At 43.1% G+C, this 20,910-nt stretch overlaps 1 protein-coding gene across 14 annotated transcripts in view; it reads right to left on the bottom strand.

Annotated features, from left to right (window-relative positions):
- Positions 1–1,618: 1,618 nt before the first annotated feature.
- The window catches only part of LOC119902695 (disks large homolog 1-like), a 163,271-nt gene continuing 143,979 nt past the window's right edge, over positions 1,619–20,910 (bottom strand). For 6 of the 14 annotated variants that reach the window (XM_038719037.1, XM_038719039.1, XM_038719041.1 and 3 more), the window contains 14 exons: positions 18,838–18,967; positions 16,765–16,921; positions 15,040–15,142; positions 14,749–14,863; positions 13,880–14,056; positions 13,526–13,592; positions 8,789–8,888; positions 6,447–6,488; positions 5,125–5,175; positions 4,615–4,716; positions 4,322–4,494; positions 3,495–3,604; positions 3,284–3,375; positions 1,619–3,110 (listed from right to left, as the gene is read on the bottom strand). In XM_038719037.1, the coding sequence (XP_038574965.1) occupies positions 3,004–3,110; positions 3,284–3,375; positions 3,495–3,604; positions 4,322–4,494; positions 4,615–4,716; positions 5,125–5,175; positions 6,447–6,488; positions 8,789–8,888; positions 13,526–13,592; positions 13,880–14,056; positions 14,749–14,863; positions 15,040–15,142; positions 16,765–16,921; positions 18,838–18,967 (1,526 nt within the window). In that variant the 3' untranslated portion in view covers positions 1,619–3,003. Of the gene's footprint in view, positions 3,111–3,283; positions 3,376–3,494; positions 3,605–4,321; positions 4,495–4,614; positions 4,717–5,124; positions 5,176–6,446; positions 6,489–8,419; positions 8,454–8,788; positions 8,889–13,525; positions 13,593–13,879; positions 14,057–14,748; positions 14,864–15,039; positions 15,143–16,764; positions 16,922–18,837; positions 18,968–20,910 lie in introns of all 14 variants that reach the window. The other 8 variants (XM_038719038.1, XM_038719040.1, XM_038719046.1 and 5 more) reach the window with 3 other exon arrangements.

Genomic DNA, 20,910 nt, shown 5'->3' with positions numbered 1-20,910 from the left:
ATAACTCAGAGATTCCTCACAGTGGTGCTGGAGGCCAGGGCGATGCCATCCAGAGAAACTATATCTTTAGATAATGCGTCCTTGGGCCCTAGAACAATAACTTAGTTTAACATTAGAAAATTACAGGTCATCCAGGTTTTAACATCCTGAAGGCATATTTGGTGTGTAGCTAACTGATTAGTTTCATCTGGCTTGATCGATAGATATAACTGAGTATCATCTGCATAATGATAAAGGTTTATGGAGTGTTTCTTGATAATATTGCCTAAAGGAAGCAGATATAAGGTGAACAGGATTGGTCCGAGCACAGATCCTTGTGGGACTCCATGACTAACATTGGCGTGCATGGAGGACTCAAATATGATTAATGATTCTGGAAACTAAAAACATGTTTATGAGCAGGAGATACACAAAAAATGGAGGCTGAAACTATTTTATACATTAACGTTTGTGTTAAACCATCAACCTTGTGATAACTGTTTCCTGCTGATAGAGTCCATCAATTAGTCACATGACTTATCACCTTAATATAAAGTATCCAGATTAACATTGAGTCCCAGCTCCTCACGTCCTCATGTTGAAGGGTCCTTGGGCAACACACTGAACAGCTCCTGAACATTTACCATTTTATATAAAGAAACCTGAAACAGCAGCACGATGTACTGGAGTTACTGGATTAATGTGGAAGATTAAATCTGTGTTATCGGTCATAACATCCTAAAAGGAACGTCAGGATTAAACATCTGAAGAAGAAGAAGAAGAAGAGAGCACTGCACCACTTCCTGTTTTCTTGTTAAGTTTTTATTATGCTTAAAAAAGAAAATTAAAAGACAGAGGAGGTGGTGATCAAAGAAAAAGAAAAATATATATTCAAATATCTTTATACTTTTCTATTCATATATGATTAACAATGCAAAGAAAATAATTCCCGTAGTAGTAGTGCTTAAGTAAAGTTCAATATAGACTTTTATTATAACAAAATAGGCAGTTTACCGAGGGTTAAATATCTGTCAAAATCTCATTGTACAATAACCGTCTGCGTGTTCGGGACACACCTGCGGACACCTGGAGGCGGCCGCTCGTCTGCAGGTTCACGACTCACGTCGCATGATCGACATCGCTTTTAATGGTAAGACACTAACGGACGTCTGGTGGGTTCGAACTCGCGGCGTAGAGGGCGCCGCTCCGAACCACACGACCCCAAACACACTGATGATGATAAAATCTGTTTAAAATCAGCTGATCTGTAAAAACATCTGGTCTCAGCAGGTCGATCTGTCTTTCAAACTTAAACATTTGGAATTTTTTCAATGATTTTTTATAATTACGAGATAAAATCGTTATGTCATGAGAGAGAAGAAAATTTTTATAATTACAAGAAAACTGCCAGTTTTCTCACATTTTTTTGTGATTATGAAATAAATAACCTATATTTCTCTGTAACTTTTGGTTTGCTTGTGATAACATACTTTTCCTGTTATTACTTTATTCTGATTATAAAGTTGTTTTCTATAAATTAAAAATATTTATGTAAATGTTTACTCAGATATTTACTTATCATTACACAAAAACAATGTTATAATTACAAGAAAACTTCAACTTTTCTCACACATATACACTTTTCTTGTCATTATGCATTTTCACATATCAAATTTTTCCGTAAATATGAAAAAATCACTTTTTTCTCAGTAATTTTTGGTTTGCTTGTGATTATAAGATACTTTTCCTATTATGTCTTACTTCTAATTATAACATTTGTTATCTCTTAATAATAAATATTTTTGTACTTCTTTATGTATTCATATAATTGTATTTCATTACTTCAAGAAAACAATCTCTTGATAGACAATATTCTTTACTTTTACTTTAATTATGATTTTTTTGCTATCAGGAAAGGTTTCTCATTATCATGTTTTCTTAAGACAATAAATTTGTGGTAAATGTCTCCAGTCTTTCTTTGTCTTTGGTGAATACAGAGTCCTTCTGAAAAACGCGTTTATTTCTCTTGACGAGCGCAAAACTCTCTCTTGTTCTCCTCTTTCTTGAGTAAAACAATATTGTGAAATATTCTCCTTTTGTTTTGTTTTTTTTTTTAAAGAAACTGACTCGTTTACAGACAGAACGACTTGAGGAGGTTATAGGCTATAGATGTTTTTCAGTGTAGGTAGAATTACGATGCCGTGACCTCTGACCTCTTCAAATGGGGGTAAAGCTAAATGTCTAAAATCTAAATGAATGAACTGAAAACAAGCTGAAATGTAATCTTTAAAAACACCCAGACGTCAGTGTGAAGCCCCACAGCGCCCCCTAGCAGCAGAGCAGGAACCCTGCAGAGCGTCCCGACAAACGTCCTGCAGCAGCGAGGAGCAGAAAGAGTTAAACTAAACGACTCGTGTACAAAAAAAAAAGAGTAAAAGTGATCAAATGAGCAGAACAGAAGAAGAAAAGCTGTGACGTCAGACGCTGAGGTGAAAGGGCTGATGGGAAATAAATGGGGTATTAAATGACATGCTGTTAAAGCTCAAACGTGCAAAGTTTTGCTTTTTTGTGTCACCGCCTTCCTCCGGACCGACAGACGCTGCCTGAGACTGAAACTCCGTCCGTCCGTCGCCGCTCACCTTACAAGACCAAAAAAAAGGGAGAAAAACCCACAAAACAAAAACAAACTAAAGATAAAATCGTACGTGTCTTCTCGCCACTTTGGTGGACTCGTCTTCTTCCCGTCCTGGTTAGTTCTCCTCCCTTAAACATTAAGGAGCTGTACCGTGTCGAGTGTGGTGTCGGCAGACTTCCTGTGTGCTTTACTCTGCTGGTCAGGAAACCCAACATGGAGTCTTATCAGGCAAAAAAATAGAAAAGAAAACATCACTCTGGTCAGCCGCTGTGTCGAGACATAGATCAGGGAGGGTGGGGGGGTAAGGCTGCCGTCTGCAGGTCGACTTTTCAAAATAAAACAAAGTGAATCTAAAGAGAGGAGCGATGGAGCGGACAGCGTTTTGATCCTCATAACTTCTCCTTGGACTGGACCCAGATGAACGGACCCGACTGCTCCTCGATGATCTGCTTCACCTGATCGTAGATCTCCTCCAGAGTGTCGCCCTGAACGATGGCTGAAAGGACCACAAACAACCCAGAGTTAACGATGAAAGAAGGTGATCATCTAGTTTTAAAGAGAATTTTTCTCCAACCTTAAAGAGTAATTTTTAATTTTTATGATGGGGACACAAGGTTCTGTTTGGTGTCCGTACACGAGCTCTGTGGGCTGCAGGGGGCGCCGTCTCACCTGTGAAATGCTCGGTGAACTCCTGCTCCAGCTTGGTGGCTCTGTCGAAGGTTTTCCTGCCCTGCTCCTCCGTCAGACGCTTGTTCATCTCCCTGCGGGACCAAAGATCACACCGAGGTCACGCCACCTTTACTCCTCCCAGTTTAGCGCCAGCAGCAGAGTAATAAAACACCAACGAAGAAAAGCACAAAGCTCCTGCTGTTTGACTCACATGATGTTCTCCACAGATTTGGGTTTGATGAAGATGGCGATGGGGTGAAGCTGAGCCAGCTGCAGTCTCTTGATGGCGTTCCCCGACACGTCCAGGATGCAGTGTTTACCCTGAGAACCACAGAAGAAGAACATTTCTGTTAATTCAGACAATGAGTTTCTGAACTAATGGTTTTCTGTTTCCTCTGAGTCCTTGTGTCTCGTCCCTTTTAGATCAAATAGTTTCAGATACTGAAGGAACTAAACCAGGAGCCAAACAGGAACTAGTCGCTTGTTTTCACCGCAGGAACCCAGGAGCCGTTTCAGGAACTCCAGAACCTGACCTGTGTTTCCAGCAGAGGAACCAGGGGCCACATTTAGCTCCTCAGGGGCGGGGTTTGGAGGGCTGAATGTCACTGATTGGTCAAACATTAACCTCGGAACCTCCTGGATATTTTCTGTGCGCACGACCTTTGTTTTACAAAATGTCTCCGTCACAAATGATGTAATTAAGGCAAAATACTGGAAGTGAAATAAAGACTTCAGCGGACGAGAGCCCCGCATTTCTGCTAACTAACTGTTAACTATTTAACCGGTGTAAAAAGAGAGAGGTGGTAGTTTTATGGGGGTTATCTTCTAAACCCAGCAGGTCGTCGACAGCAGACAGGATCTCCGGGTCTCTGTTCAGTAAACACAAGCAGCAGCATCACTCTGTGCTTTGTCTCTCTGTGGGACTGAACACCGGACACTATCTGCAGCAGCATCGAGACGTGTGTTTGAACCAAATCTGGTCTCTGGCTGAGGTGCAGCTGAAGTTCCTGCGGTGGAAACCGTCAGCAGGGTCGGTACCTTCTCGGCCACCTCTCGGACCGACTGTACGCTGGTTCCATACAGGTGGTTGTTGTACTGGCCCGCCTCGATGAACCTGTGGTCCTGGATGTCCTTCTCCATCTGCTCTCTGGACACCACAAAGTGATAATCTCTGCCGTCCACCTCGTAGTCCCGCTTCGGCCGGGTCGTATCTGAGAGAGGGGGAACAAGAACGAGGTCCTGATCAGAGAGATCGTCAGATACCTGACCGAGAACACGACCCAACATGCCGTCATCGCTTTGAACTGGGTCCTACGTCTGAAGGGACTTACGGGGGACGCAGGAGCCAAATTTGTCGGGGAACTCTGAGATCAGGTCGTCGTTGATCCGATCCTTCATGGGGCCGAGGATGATGACGGGACGGGTGTAGTTCACTGTCAGAGAGGACGGAGACAGGAAGTGATTTTAAGGTAAAACTCAGAACAAACAGGATTTTATTCTCCTTTTATATTTTATTACAAGTTTTATTTTGTATTCAACATTAACTACAACAAATTATATTAATATAATTTTGATTTACTTCTTTTAAAATATCTCGACTTATAATGTTGACTTCCTTTATCCCTCCGTCTGTGGACCAGTTTGTCTTTATAAACGCTGTTTCAAAGCGTACAAACATCCGAGTCCACCTTTAAAAATCAGGTTTCCTTTTGGTTTTAACTGGAGAATATAAACGTATTTCCACCTCACGTGAACAGACGCAGTACTTTACTAAACCTGTGAGTCACTCTGAGCAGTTTTAGAGCGTCAGAAGAGATAAATGAGATAAAGTTCGCTCTCACCTTCCTGCTGACTGACGGGCTCGTACGACAGAACATACTCCTCCTGCCCACCTGCAAACACAAACAGGACGGTCAGCAGCAGTAACAGGAGTTCACCTGAAGGCATCAGAGGGAGGGATGGAGGCCGAGAGGATGTGATGAGGTCTGGTTAGTTTATGGTGAGTGATTCCTGAGTTCATGTAAAACATCATCACTGTGTTTCTGTTTGTTAACCAAAGCTGGTTTCTTTCATCAGAGAAACAGCGACAGCTGCAGAAACTCTAAGCTGACGGCAGCTGGTTGAAAATAAAAAGGTGCGTTCATGTCTCCTTTACAGAATCAGGACAAAAGAGACGCGGCTCGATGTTAGCAGGAAGTCTGGAGGTGGGAAGCAGCCGCTCAGAGGGAGCCTGTTCAAACCCCCAGTGATTGGGAGAATCACGCCTCTGCAGCTTGGAAACAGCCTTTTAGAGGTTGCTGAGTTTACCGGCCACATTCAAGCAGACAATCCAAGAGGAAGATGAAGTTTATCTTAACAGATGGGCAAATCAGTTTTATCATTATGAGCTGTTTTAAGGACATTTTCCATCCAAAGGTCTGAGAGATGAAAAGCTCTTCTCAAGTCGACATTTTACATTCTTTATTCTAATGTTTTGAGATATGGATTTTCGGATTTCCATCAGCTGTTATCATGAAGATTAAAACAAAACAAAAAGGCCTGAAACATTTTTACTTTATGTCTAATGAATCTAGAATTTATTACAGATTCACTTTTTGAATTAAATTAGAGAAGAAAATGAACTTTTCCTAAATATTCTAGCTAATTTCACTGAACTTCTGGAGCTGCCGTTAAACCATCACGGCGAGGCGACGTCATTAAAACCACGTCAGTTTCATGTGTTACAGCCTCCTCATGCTTTCAGATCTTCACACAAAGTCACTCCTCATGACCGTCAGCGTTTATTCATCACGTCTGTTTCCACTTTCAGGCAAACATCAACTTTTCCCCCTGGAGTTTGGGCAAAACACTGTGTTGTTTTTAGTAATTATAAATAATTAACGAGCACATTTGAAAACTCACTCTACAAACACACACATCCACGCAGAGTCCATGCAGCAGTCAGCAGCTTTACAACAGCCCGGACAGACGTTCAGCAGCGCTCAGGGAGACAGACCGTGTGTGCGTGTGTGAGGTCATGCTGTTATTGGCCAATCAGCCGTCGGTGCTCATTAATGACATCAGCGAGGGCGGTTAGCGGTTAGCAGGTTCAGCCTGATTGTTAGTGTTTCCTGCGAATCATCGAGCGGAGCAGGCAGCGTCGACGGCAGAGTGTCACACTTACGGTAGCTACTTTCACTATCGCTGGCGTTAGAGGTCACGTGTTCTGGAATCACAACAAAACACAGGACACACGGGGTCAGCGGGGAGCACCGCTTTCCCATGATGCTTTGTTCCAGAGCCAGGATACATATATATATATATAAACAGAGGACTCGAGGTCACAGCAACACAAATATAACACAGAATAAAACGTTCAGGACAGACGGGAAAAGTCCAAAACTTTCCAAAACTGTTCCATGACTACAACCAGAATATAATCACTGCTTCATTATGTGAATGTGTTCCTGAAAACAGGCCCGGCCGATATGAATAAAATCACATTTGAAAGAGCATTCAGTAAAATGTGGTGAAACAGTAAACCTGACGTCTGCAACGACGCTTCACGCTCAGCTGCTCAAATTAATTAGCTGCAATTTTCATAATCAATTAAGTAACTTTTTAAGCAATAAGTGAGAATATTTTCTTTGTCTTCCATCGTCGTCATCTAAACATCTTTGTTCTGGTCTGAACGAGACATTTGAAAATGTCAGCGTGGGTTCTGGGAAGCCAAACAATTCATCTATAAAATAACTGGTAGATTAACTGATAACAGTTCGCTGCAGTGACATTTAAACAGAACAACATGAAATGCAAAACAGGATGAGTCCACTGAAGTTCCTCTAAATACGAACCAGAAGAAAAAAAGATTCTCTTGTTTTTTTACCTCACGTGGAGCCAAATGTTCATAATAATAATAATAGTGAACAGTAAAACATTGTGCAGCTTCTGTTCCTCAGCACAGCCTTTGGTTTGTGGACATGATTCATTAAAATTCAACCTTAAATCAACTCATGAACAAGTTTTATCCTGCAAACATTTAAACACTGATGATGTTTTACAGCGAAAATCATTCCTTACAAAATAAAAATACTTCTGTTCTTCACTGAAACTCACAAAGGCTCAAAGAGTTGAAATGTCCAACAGTTTTCAGAAGCTTTTAGGATTTCAGGCTGAGAACAACCTGCAAATAATTTCCAATATCAAATATCAGGGTAGTTTATCATTGTGGGCCCTTCATGCTGCACACAGAACAGATCATTAAATGGATTTTAAAATATGGTGACATGTTGGATTTCAGATGATATTCCAATACTTTATATCATCTATTGGAAACATAAACACAGAGTGTATCTGAGTTTACTGAGCTGAGTAAAGCTCACTGTTATTCATTTCAGAAACAGATCGCTTCAGCTTCTAGCCTGAAAGTCACGTCTGATTACTTCCTGAAGTCTCCAGGTGGATCTGGGTGTGATGGTGCCACCTGGTGGACACGAGGTGCTACAGAAAACTTCAACGCTGCGAGCTGTGAGAGGTGGAGGAGTGAAAGCTGATGAGTGCGTGACTGAAGAGATGGAGGATCCTCGACCGGTCGGTGGTGAAGAAGGAAGGAAGGAAGGAAGGAGGGGGTTTGATGCTTTGTTGGATTTATTTTGTTCCCTCTTTATAGTTAAGATATTTTAATATTTACCTGTTTCTTTATGGCTCATTTTATTCTTTGGATTAGTTTTTTTTTAAACCTCATTTTGAAAACTGCTGTACAAAATTATAATTTCCCAAAAGTTTTCTTCTGCTTTTCTGATTGATCCCACTGACCGTTAAATAAAATAGTTAAATCTCAACTTAATTAAACTAAATAACGGCCTCAAGTCAACGCACTTCTATTCAAACACAATAACAGTACTGAAGATTAATCAGAGCAACAAACTTGAGCTTTTACATTAAAAATAATAAGATGTTAAGTCAATCTCAGGACTTTCAATCTAAACATTTGACTAAGCATCAATACATTTGTTCTTTTCACTCCTGTGTTTCATTGGTTTACCTGTAAACGGGTTTCCAACAGAGCTACAAGGCTCTTATAAAAGTTTATATTCTACAAACACTGATCAGTCTGAACAAGGATCCAGGTGGGGGGTGAGGGGGGGACACACTTACTGTGGCCTTTGGGTACCATGTCGTCACTGTTGTCCTGAGGTCAGCAGAGCCGAGTGAACAACGAGGAGAAAAACAACCACAAGAAGAAACACAAAGTTACTGAGTTTCAGCGACAGAGAGAGAGCAGGGGGAACGCAGCCGGCCGGCGGGGCTGCAGGGCGGCCATCTTGGCTCCAAGGAGGAGGAGGAGATCGGCCAAATATTCCCAGTGGAGCAGTTTTTCATTTGCATTTGTGCGTTTGGTTTTAGCCAGGCCCTGATGCCGCCGCATAGCCAGCACCACCAGCTGACCTCTCTTCCTGTCGCCGATCAACCGTCTCTCAGACAGACCGCTCCAACCCCCGCCTCCCCGGTCGCGCCGGTACTTACGGTCGACGTCGCTGGTCTCCTGCTCGCTCGCCTCTTTGCTCTTGTAGAACGGAAACTTTCGGGAAAAGAGGTTCTTTTTACGCTTGTCATTGAGAGACTGCTGAGGAGGAAGAGGAGGAGGAGGAGGAGGAGGAGGAGGGGTGATGGAATATAAAAAAAAGAGGAGGAAGAGGGGGGAGATGGGGGAGTCTGATGTCGGTTCTGACAGAATGAGAGGATGTTTGTCTGGCCGGCAAATTAAACAAAACTAAAACTCCTTAAACAGAAAGTAAACATTAGAACTGGAAACTAAATAATAATAATAATAATAATAAATCCAGTAAACGATGTCAACAAAGCCTCCAAAACACGACTAACACAGCTGTGACAGCATCATCCCTTCCATTCAACAGGCTTTTAATTTGAAATCTGCAGGAAGTGTTGAGTTTTACTGCCACAAAGCAGGAACTACTAACTGAATGAGAACATCTGTTAAACAGAGCAGGTGTTTCAGCTGAGATTTTGATTTATTTACAGTTTTACTATCTTAAACTATCATTCTGGTCTCTGAGCTAAAGCACAGGCAGCTTATTTGCACCTGTCCTGAAGAACCGTACTCGGCTCCACTCAGAATATATCTGTGGCAGCTCACGTCACCAGAGGTAAATCTGCCCTTGAGCGTCCTCGTTGTTCTGAGTGACGTGGTCCCGTCAGAGTCTGGGAGGCTGAGTTTAACGCAGTGACAGTGAAGGCAGCAGATGTCAGACCAAAGCAGGATGAGGAGAAACTGAACATGCAGACGGACATGCAGAGACACAGCGGCTACGAGCTGACGGGAGACGGTCAGCTGACTGTGTCTTAGTGTTGGAAAACTTCCTGTCAGAGCTCATCGGCAATGAAACTCAGAGGACGTCACACAAACAGAAGGAAGAACGCGTGTTTCTGCTAAATCACCTGACACGCGTCAGTCTAACAGCGGAGGTCAAAGGTCACATGGAGGTTGTGTTTTCACCAGGCATAAAAATGAATCAAAGTGAATGAGTTGCGTCCTAATTTCAGACGACATCATAATTCTAAGCAGGTTTTGGATGAACAGCCTTTATCCTTAAAGAGTTATGTTTGATATTTAAGTTCCAGGAAAAAGAAACGGTAGCAACGTGAGTCGGAGTTTGCTGTCAGGGCTCAACGTTAACTGTGGGTTTGAAACTTACTGGCCCTTACTGGCCCTCCCTCCAAAAGTTATTTATCAGTAACAAAACCAAGTTATGTAACATTTTTTAATCGGTTATTAAATACATCCTGGATATTTTAAAAAAACTAACTAAAATGCACAGTTAAAATTATATAAAATAAGAGCACGCCATGGTAGCGACCTGTCAATCACAAAGAAGTCCCGCCCTAAAGCCTCCCCTGCTTCCTGGTCTCTGTTCCTCTAAATGGGACCATAATTGACTAAATGAACATCACGCTGTGTTGAAGAAGACTTGAAACTAGCGACTGAGACCAGAAACTCATCAGGAAAGTGTTTACTGAGGGAATAAATCAGCTGAGAAGTAGAAACAGTTTTCTTCTTTCTGCAGCCCCCTGCTGGCCGTTTGAGAGAACACAGGTTTAAGTTGCGTCTGCATGGTTTCACTGTCAGACCCAGAGGTCGCCGCTTGGTTTAGATTAGAGAAATAACATTTGACAACCGCTGTCACGTCACTACAGCTCTGGGTTGGTGAAAGAGCTGCAAAACAACTGCAGGATGTTGAGTTTCTAATTTACTTTAATACTAATGTTTTTGCTCTGTGAGTTGCTAATTCAACTGTCCCGACGTTACTTTTTACTGGCATCAGGCCGCCGTTGTTGTTGAGCCCTGAAAGTCTTGCAATAAACTCCTCTTCCTCGTTTCCACCGGCGTCTTCCTGCAACAACTCTCCTGACATTTCAGAGCGAGAGTTTCCTGTTAAAAACAAAGGGGGTCACTGGGAGTCCCCCTCATAGGGATCCTTTACTTGATGTTGTCAGACACCTGGTGTAACAGTCTGAGCCTGTCAGGGGAACAAGAAGCTCTTTCTGTGGACTTTTGATGAAGGAATACGCTGCAGCCGGCTGAAGCATCTACTGCACGGATTCTTAACTCTGCACCAACACAGGTTTAAAAGTCCTGAAATGACCTTTAAGATCCGATACGAGGTCCGAGACAGGACGGACCCAGCCATGAGTTTAGGAATCACTTCAGTAGTAGTCTTCCTGTCTTAGAAAGCAGTCTCTTACTGCTGATTGCTGCTGGGCAGGTGGTGCACGGTGGGTTAATCAGAAAACAGCGGCTGCTGGAAACCTACTTTTTATTCTGATTAGCTCCTGTCTGAGTTTGTTTCTAAATGTGAGGACGACTTGTAAAGTAAGATGAACCTGCCTGCAGAGGTGATTCTCTGTGGATCCACAACCACCAGAGACATTTGACCTGCTGTTCTTAAAAATAAATGTTGGTTAGTGCAGCTTTAAATTGACTGCTTTACATTAAACTCAACGAAAAAACAAACCAACGCTTTACTGAGCTTTAAACTTTTGCTCTGCGGTTACTCATCAGCAGGAGGCGGGACTACTGACATCATTACATGACATGCCGCACTTTAATGTTATCCAGCAGGAAGGGGGGGGGGGGGGGGGTGAGAGAGGTGAGTGGTGAGGATGAGGAAGGTTTCTGTGAGCAGCAGACAGTCAGACATCAATGTCAAGCGTTTCTCTCTGTGTGAGGAGGAAGGGGGGGGTCATGCATGTTGGTTTCTTCCCCCCCTCCCGTCAGTCTGGTGTGTTAGAGGGCGGGTTGGCGGGCGGCGCCAGGCGGGGCGTTCTGGCCACACGTGTTAAAGCGGCACACGGTTTAAAAAGGTGCTGGGGAGGCGCCAGGCGGTTTGGCTGCTGAGACGTTTGAGTGGTGAAGCAGAAAACTCCTCAAAGATCAACAACAACAACATGCTGTTAAACGGCTTTTAAACATTAGTCGAACACACGTGTTAGTTCATCTGCACAGTCTGACACATTCTGACTAAAATCATGCAAAAATGTCGCTGCAGAAGTTGTTTTAAATGTAGCTTAGAGAGAGTTTAGATTCAAACAAGACTAAATTACAGATTCCCCCCACAAAAACGTCCACGTTATTTCTAGTCCCGTGATATCTGGCGTGAATTATGGACACGGCTTCTGGTTATTCCTTCCACTGAGGTAATAAACTAAGTTAGCTTAGAGGCAGCTAAAATATTACAGTCTGTTTGTAGCTGCACCAACAATCATCCAAAAATGTATAAACTTTAAATTAAAATTAATTTATTCACGGCTTCTCTTGCCTCCACTATGCAGACGACACACAACCTATCCTTCCCGCCAGACAACCCCAGCGTCTCAGCACGAATCACAGACCGTCTCTCGGACATATCTGCATGGATGAAGGCTCGCCACCTTCAACTAAACCTCTCTAAGACTGAACTCTTGGTCATTCCAGCCAAGCAATCTATCCACCATAACATCAAACTACAAACTGACTCCTCAACCATCACTCCAACCAAGGTGGTGAGAAACTTGGGTGTCATGATTGATGACCTGCTCTCCTTTTCAGACCATGTTGCTGCTGTCTCTCGCTCATGCCGCTTTGCTCTATACAATGTCAGGCCCTACCTCACTCAGTACACCACCCAGCTTCTGGTACAGGCCATAGTTATCTCTCGCCTCGACTATTGCAATGCCCTCCTAGCAGGTCTTCCAGCTTGTGCGGTGGTTCAGAACGCAGCAGCACGTCTGGTTTTTGATCAGTCCAAAAGGATTCATGTCACTCCATTACTCAGTGACCTCCAGAATCAGATTCAAGTCACTGATGCTGCATACAGAGTGACTACTGGGTCTGCACCATCTACCTAAACTACATAATCCAAGCCTACGTTCCTTCTCGCCCGCTACGCTCCTCCAACGAACGCCGCCTGGCTCTGCCGTCCCTTCACACAAAGCAATCCCAGTCCTGGCTATTTTCATCTGTGACACCACGATGGTGGAACGAGCTACCGCACACCATCAGAGCAGGGGCGTCCCTCTCTAACTTCAAGAAGCTCCTGAAAACTCTTCCTCTGATAACACCTCTAACATGCACTTCCTGCACTCTTCTTCTTCTGTCTTCATCTAATTGTCTTGTCTTGATTGCAGTATTTGTTAACTCTTACTTCTTTCCCTGGGTATTAACCTCACTGATCCTGTTTGTGGTAACAGCTCTTACTAGTATCTATTGTCACTTGTTGATCTCTCACTTTGTTGATTCTTGTATGTCGTTCCTCAAAATGTAAGTCACTTTGGATAGAAATGTCTGGCAAATGACTAAATGTAAATATAAACAACGACTTGTAGAACACGAACCACAAACAGAAAGGGACGGTGCCGATTCCATCGCTTCCCAAAACCAAAACATCTGACCTGGCTACTTCAATAGTCAAGGTTTTAACCCATCCTAAATAATGCTGCCCAACTTTATTACTAATTAAGTACCTATAATAAGCCTCAAAGCTTTTCAGATTATTCATTGCCTGACAAAGGAAATAATAAAGTAACCAAATATTGTACTGGATGTTTTCCTTCCTTCATTCAAAGGTGTGAAGGAGCCAGTTCAGTGGAAGGAATAACCGGAAGTCGCGCCCATGCTTCAGGTATCATGTGACTTGGAATAACGCGGATAAGTTGTTACTTCCTGTATTATATCTACAAACACTGCTGCTTCTGCAGAACACTCACCCCTCTGTCTCGAGACTTCGCGTTGAACTTCACCGTCTTTAATCTCGCCCTCTCCTTCTTCTCAACCCTGAGGTCAAAGAGGACAAGAAGGTCAAAGGTCAGCAGGGTTTGAGTTTCAGTAAAGGTGACATAGTAACGTCAAGCCTCGAGGATTACGTTGCAGCCCTGTTTCGCTGCTGCCGACTGCAGCGCGCTTGCTCAGTCCTGGACCGCTTTCAGACAATGTCGTCCCAATTAGTCACATAGACACAAACACATGGGAACATAAGGTCCAGGTTCTAAAATACTGAACTTGCCCTTCAACACGTTACTTAAAACACACACAAGTCACAAGACTAAGTTTGTGCGACTGACCGTCTCTTGCTGGGGATCACTCCGACCTCCTCCACCTCCCCCTGTGACGTCAGCTGTCTGGCCTGCCACCACTCGTCGTCGGAGGCGTTCACCACGTGGAGGATGTCTCCGAACTTAAAGTTGAGCCCCTGGCTGGGCAGCCCGGAGTCTCTGGTCTTATCGTAGTCAAACAGCGCTCTGCGCGACAAACATACACCTGATCAGTTCATTAAATTAACCTTAAAGTTGAGGCTTTGTTACCTCCTCGTCAGTTTTAAACAGAAGAAAACTTAATTAGACAATCTAGTGGAAGTGACAAACTTTCCAAGAATATTGTTTTCCAGAGCGTCTATAACCACATCTCACACAAAGGCCAAGAGAAAACAAAGGCCAGCAAGTGAACCCTGTTTTATTTATTATTCCAGTACACTTTGATTGATGTTTTTAAAATGAATTTAAACTGACTAAATATTTGTGTTAATTAAAATTAGAAAAAATTCATTACATAATAAAAAATGTTTGATTCCTGATACATGCAGCTCAAAGTTACTATCAATCAATTTAGTTTAAGTAATTCATTGAACTCATATTATAATAATTCATTATTATAATAATAATTCAATTATCTTACATTCATTAATTACGTATTTAATATTTTTAAATAGTTAAAAAAATATTTATTTCTCTTAACTTTGATTCATGCAGGTTGGTGAAGCAGTTTTAATGTGAAGAGTTATACAAGATGCTAATTTAGCTAAATGAAACATGTATAATTAAAGATTTAATTATTTAAAATGTCTCAAACTTCATAAACACAAGCATCATGACATTAATAAGTTATTTTTGGACTCCCTTCGTCAGCACCTAGCCACGCCGGCGGCTCTGCTCACCTGACGTACAGCGACCTCTTCTGACTCGTCCGCAAAGATCCGGATCCAGAACTGATGCTGCTGTTCATCATCTGCTCCCTCAGGTCGTGGATCTTCGCCTCGAACCGACTGTACTCTGGAGAGGAAGGCAAAGTTCAGAGTCAAAGTCCTTGTTTTCATGACTCCAGGTTTTTCCAGGACACGTGGGAACCTGGACCAGACCCTCAAACAATCCATGAAACAATCCTGGAAACATATCTGTATGAGCCTGAAGCTTCCGACCCTAATAATCCTAATAACCAAGCGGCTCACCCTCTGGTCTGTAGTGGGCGATGATGGTCACCGTCTGCCCGGCGTTCTTCAGGGCGGCGGCGGCCTGTTCGTGAGTGGCGTTCCGGAGGTCCACCCCGTTGACCTGAAGACAGCAGCGCACAGACAGAGAGCAGCTAAAAATACACCGAACTATATAAGGAAACAATAAACAGGTGATGACCAATTTAATACTTCTCCTTTTAACAGCACACAGAAAATAAAACCCCTCCCGAACAAAGGAGAGTGGAACCTCGCTCAATTGTCCCTCCAGGCTCCCTTACAAATAAGATGGCAACGAAGATAATGACAGCAGGGATTTATTGATCTGCTATCGTGCTTAGCTGTATTGGATCCTAACATATCCGGTGTGGTTATTCTGCAGGTCATGAGGAGACCAAACTTTTCTGTCAGTTTCTGAGCCGCGACAAACAGCAACAGACGGCGAGCCTGCGGCGATCATCACAACCACGAGACGTCCTGATGCAGATATCAACACATCTGCCACTTCTAAAGTTACCTCTGGTATTTATTCTCTTGAGATTTCCAGCGTCCTGTTCCTTTATTTCTGAATCCGATATCTGCCTTGAGTTGGATGTGTGATTCTCCTCCGCCCTCTGGATAGCCATATAACAACAACTAGGGCTGGGGCGATTCGTCGACTTAATCGATTATGTTAGTATGTCGAAGCGTTGCTGCATCCGTCTAAAGTTTGGGAGTATTTTAGGATCCATCGACTGCAAACAAGGAAATACGTTCCGATAACTTTGTTTATCTACGTACCGCAGTGTTTCCCCTGGAGTTGTCGCAGCGGAGGTGAAGTGAAATTGTTTTTGTGCGCGTAGTGTGTCTGAATATAAAACACGTCTCAGCAGCGTCACTTGTGTCCATGAGCATGTGATGCACATTAGAACAGCTTCATTTCAGTGTTTTGTGAGCTTTAGATGAATGTTTCGGTGGTGGTCACAGTAGTCATGGTCAGAATCATTGTTTGACTGTTTGTCTTCATTTTACAGCTTCTGACTTTTATCTGTAGACATTAATATAAAAATAGGCAACATGAGAAATCTCCTCCCTTCTGAGCTGCATTTTATTTGCACATTAAAATCCAAACAGAAACGTCTCCTCATCGGCTTAAAGGACTAGTCTGCATCACTAATTAGCTTCACTAACCTCAGCTCCTCCAGTCACCTCCGTCCTTTCTTTCCCAAAACCACAAACACTCGCTACGCGCCTCCTGATTCAGAGTTACGCTGCTGTTATAACGGCGCCTGTCACGTAGATGTCTGAAGAATGAGGAGAGGAAGCGAGCCGAGCGATGAGTGTTACTGTGCTCGCATCATGTGTGAGTGAAACTTTGTAGCGCCTTGATATAAAAATGATTGGGGGAAATTTTAGAAGCGGCGGTCACAGTTCAGCAGCGGCGCTCCTGAATGCATATAGGGAAAACACTAATGTATCGTCATGTAGATATAAGCTTCTGGATGTAGTTTGCAGGCTGCACGATGACTCACCTCTCCCACCTGCACACATCTGGGACCATCACTAGTTAATTTAGCCACCATCTTTAAAAAGGAGAAATGTATTCTGTTTAAACGCCACAGAGCCAGCTGCTGACATCATACTGTTCTCTATAAGACGATGACCATGGACGCCGACTGAAAGCTCCCACCCGTGTCCAACATGGATCTTTACGTCAGTGTGCGTTTCATGTTTGTGTGTACGTACGGACACGAGTCTGTCTCCTTTCCTCAGCTCCCCACAGAGGTCGGCCGGTCCTCCAGCGAGGATGAAGGAGATGAAGATGCCCTCTCCGTCCTCCCCGCCCACGATGTTGAAGCCCAGTCCCGTCGCTCCTCTGTGCAGCACCACCTTCCTGGGCTCCCTGTTGGACCACACAGCCGTCAATCACCCTGCCGTCATGTGACCTCAGACACATAGCCGTCAATCACCCTGCCGTCATGTGACCTCAGACACATAGCCGTCAATCACCCTGCCGTCATGTGACCTCAGACACATAGCCGTCAATCACCCTGCCGTCATGTGACCTCAGACACACAGCCGTCAATCATCCTGCTGTCATGTGACCTCAGAGGACAGAGATGATGTACCGGCTGAAGTTCGATGAATGCCTTTATTGTCACTGCATGTTACACACAAAGAAATCTGTAATCTCTCTCAAAGGAAAGCGTTTCCATTCACTCTGCTCAGACAGTAAAATAAGTATGGCCATTAAATAGATAACATATAATAACACATGTGCTGTCATGTGATGACAGACGTCTTCACAAACATCATAAACAGGTCCAGATTAGTCGGATGAAAGCATCACGTTTGTGTCACTGTGAAAACTTTCCCTGCTGCAGAGCAGATCATGAAATCACTTTTCACAGGTGGAATAAAACCTGATGAACAAGAGGCCATAAGAGAGTCACATGACCTGCTGGTGGAGAGAGTAGACCCTACCTTTTCCTTTAAGGACATTTAATTCTTTGCAGGGTCCCTGCTCTTTCCTAGAGATAATTTTCCAGGACTTTTCCAGGACAGTCTGAGGCTAGAACTGATCCATGAAATCATCTATTACATGTGTAGAAAATATGACAAGTTGACCTTGCCCTGTTTAATATGATTTAAGTATTGATATTGTATTTTTTCTTTCTGTTGGAAAGCCCGTTGTGTTCTTTGCTTGGAAAGCGCTTTACTTAGCTGAACTGTTTACAGATTTAACGTTAGATAACTGTTTAAAACAAGTTGAGAAGAAAACATTAATCTTTAAACTTAATAAAAACCACCACAGTGACGAATATTTACCTTTGGAGGATAAAAAAATGAGTTTTGGTCACTTTTATTAATGTTATCCAACCACAGCCACAAACTACATAATGTGAAAATAAATTTCCAGGACAACACAAGACTTTCCAGGACATTTTACCATTTCTCTCATTTTCCATGACTGTAAATTGGTCAACTGTTCTTCCAGGAGCAGTGGGAAGTCTGTTTTGGAACCATCTCCCTGAGTTTGAAAGTTTGGAAACGTATAGATTTCCGTAGTAATGGCCAGGATTTGTATTTGTATTAGTGTTTTTGTAGACCTGCCCAGGGACTGGAGAAATTAGCCAGTAGCTAAATCTGTTCCAACGCATCTCTTCTCCTCATGTGAGATTGATGCCGCTGTATTTGATCCCTCACAAATAAAAACTGTAATAAACTGGAGTGATAACCTGAGTGTAACTGCAGGTTTAAACCAGCAGAGGGCAGAGCAGCTGTGCTTGCTCCACAGAAACCACAACCTAATATTAACCTGCTAATTTAGAGGAATTTAACCATTAATGACAACATGCAGGCTGATGTCTTACTGGATCAGGCACATGACCTGAGAGGGAGACCTGCACTCTGCTCAGAACAGATTCACATAAATCTCAAACACTTGAGAAAAGGTAAATAGTTCAAATAGCTATAAATGTTTCTACTTCTGTAGGATCCATCTGTTCTGATGGTATTCATGTTTATTTATGGCACAAGTTAAACACATTTCTCAAGTCTTGAAGTTAATTGAGTTACTTAACCTTTTAGCTTAGCTTGTACAGATATGAAGTAACTGACAATACTCCAGGAAATGACATCACAATAAACAAAAATAAACACTGTAGGCACTGGCGGTCCATTTCTATCTCAGAGTTTAAAAGGTTAATAATGCTTTATTCTGTTAAAGTACATTTATTCTGAAACCACAACAACCAGTTTCATCACGCAATAATTAGTTATTTGCTAGACTGATTGGTTGAGGAGCCTCTGACTCACCGTGTGACGTCGTCTTCTCCCAGCATGCTCTTCGGCGTCGGGGAGTAGCGTCCCGAAGACGCTGGCGGGGGGAGGGTCTGAGCCAGGAAGTTGGGGGGGCTGATATGGTTCTCCATGTGCTGGGAGTACGCTGAAACAGACACAGAGAGGGTTTAAGTTGTTGGTCGGGAAACTAAACCCGCTCAGCTGTGAACACAGAGTCATTGTGATGAACGTGAACGACAAACACGCATCTGTCAGTGATAAAAACGTGTTCACGTCCTCCCTGACACACTGAGTTTCAGCCTCTGGTCCTGCAGTTTCTCTCCATCAGAACATCTCCTACACTCACCTGTCCTGTTACCGTCTGATTGGACGAAGCCGCCGCTGCTGTGGGGGGTCGTAACTAAACTAGAGGTGAAACTCGACCGGGTCTGATCACAACACTGTTACTACTGGTGGAATTTCCACGGGCTAAATGTCTGCAGTAAAGATGGGTAAACACACCGACCGTTGATGTTTACATACAACAAAAGATAATAAAAAGAGAATAAAAATAACATAAAGCCAGAAAAGTATTTTAACTTCCTAAAATCTGGAGTTTGAGGTTCATGATCCCAGCAGGACGACAGAAACATGTTTACCTGACAGGAAACTCCAACTGCCTCCTGTGGAACGTCTTCACTTCTTCATGGGACCTTTTTTCAGTAGTCAACTAATGTTTTGATCCCGTTTGAATTTGTCCTGAATTACTCACATGATGTTTGTCTTTTAAAAGATAAATCAAGTCAAGGAAGTCGCAGTTTGTTGTAAAACAGTTGAAGTTTAAGACAGAAAATATGTAATTACAAAGGCCACACACACAAAAGTCACATAAGTGATGTCATAACTGTTTGTTTCATTGACTGAAGCTAACGGTACTGTGGTGGCCGCTCTTGCAGGAGATGAAGTTTCTGACTCTACCTTCCAATAGGGCACATTTGTATAAACCAGTGAGGCAAGAATGCAGATGTATGATAAAAAATATCCAACGTTTTAATCGACACGACAGTTACAAAACAAGACTCCTCCAGAAGGAGTCCAAAATATGTTTTCTACAGTCACTGAAACTAACGTCACTGAAGCCAACGTCACTGAAGCTAACGTCACTGAAGCCAACGTCACTGAAGCTAACGTCACTGAAGCCAACGTCACTGAAGCCAACGTCACTGAAGCCAACGTCACTAAGGCTAATGTCACTGAAGCTATCGTGGCTGAAGCGGTCGCTGAAACTAACGTCGCTGAAGCTAACATTAGTGAAGCTAACGTCACTAAGGCTAATGTCACTGAAGCTATCGTGGCTGAAGCGGTCACTGAAACTAACGTCGCTGAAGCTAACATTACTGAAGCTATCGTCGCTGAAGCGGTCACTGAAGCTAACATCACTGAGGCTAACGTCACTAAGGATAACATTACTGAAGCTATCGTGGCTGAAGCTATCGTCGCTGAAGCCAACATCAATGAAGCTAACATTACTGAAGCTATCGTGGCTGAGGCTAACATTAGTGACGCTATTCTGGTTAAAGCTAACGTCACTGAAGCTAACGTCACTAAGGCTAACGTCACTGAAGGTAACATTGCTGAAGCTAACGTCACTGAAGCTAACATTAGTGAAGCTAACATCACTAAGGCTAATGTCACTGAAGCTAACATTAGTGAAGCTAACATCACTAAGGCTAATGTCACTGAAGGTATCGTGGCTGAAGCTACCGTCACTAAGGCTAACGTCACCGAAGCTAACATTACTGAAGCTATCGTGGCTGAGGCTAACATTAGTGACGCTATTCTGGCTAAAGCTAACGTCACTGAAGCTAACGTCACTAAGGCTAACGTCACTGAAGGTAACATTGCTGAAGCTAATGTCACTGAAGCTAACATTAGTGAAGCTAACGTCACTAAGGCTAATGTCACTGAAGGTATCGTGGCTGAAGCTAACGTCACTAAGGCTAACGTCACTGAAGCTAACGTCACTAAGGCTAACGTCACTGAAGCTAATTTCACTGAAGCTAACATCACTGAGGCTAACGTCACTAAGGATAACATTACTGAAGCTAT

This window comes from Micropterus salmoides, unplaced genomic scaffold (assembly GCF_014851395.1).
Source record: "Micropterus salmoides isolate LMB-PRFRI ecotype aquatic unplaced genomic scaffold, ASM1485139v1 Ms_hic_scaffold_14, whole genome shotgun sequence".
Taxonomy (NCBI): domain Eukaryota; kingdom Metazoa; phylum Chordata; class Actinopteri; order Centrarchiformes; family Centrarchidae; genus Micropterus; species Micropterus salmoides.
This window is presented reverse-complemented; position numbering and strand designations above follow the sequence as displayed.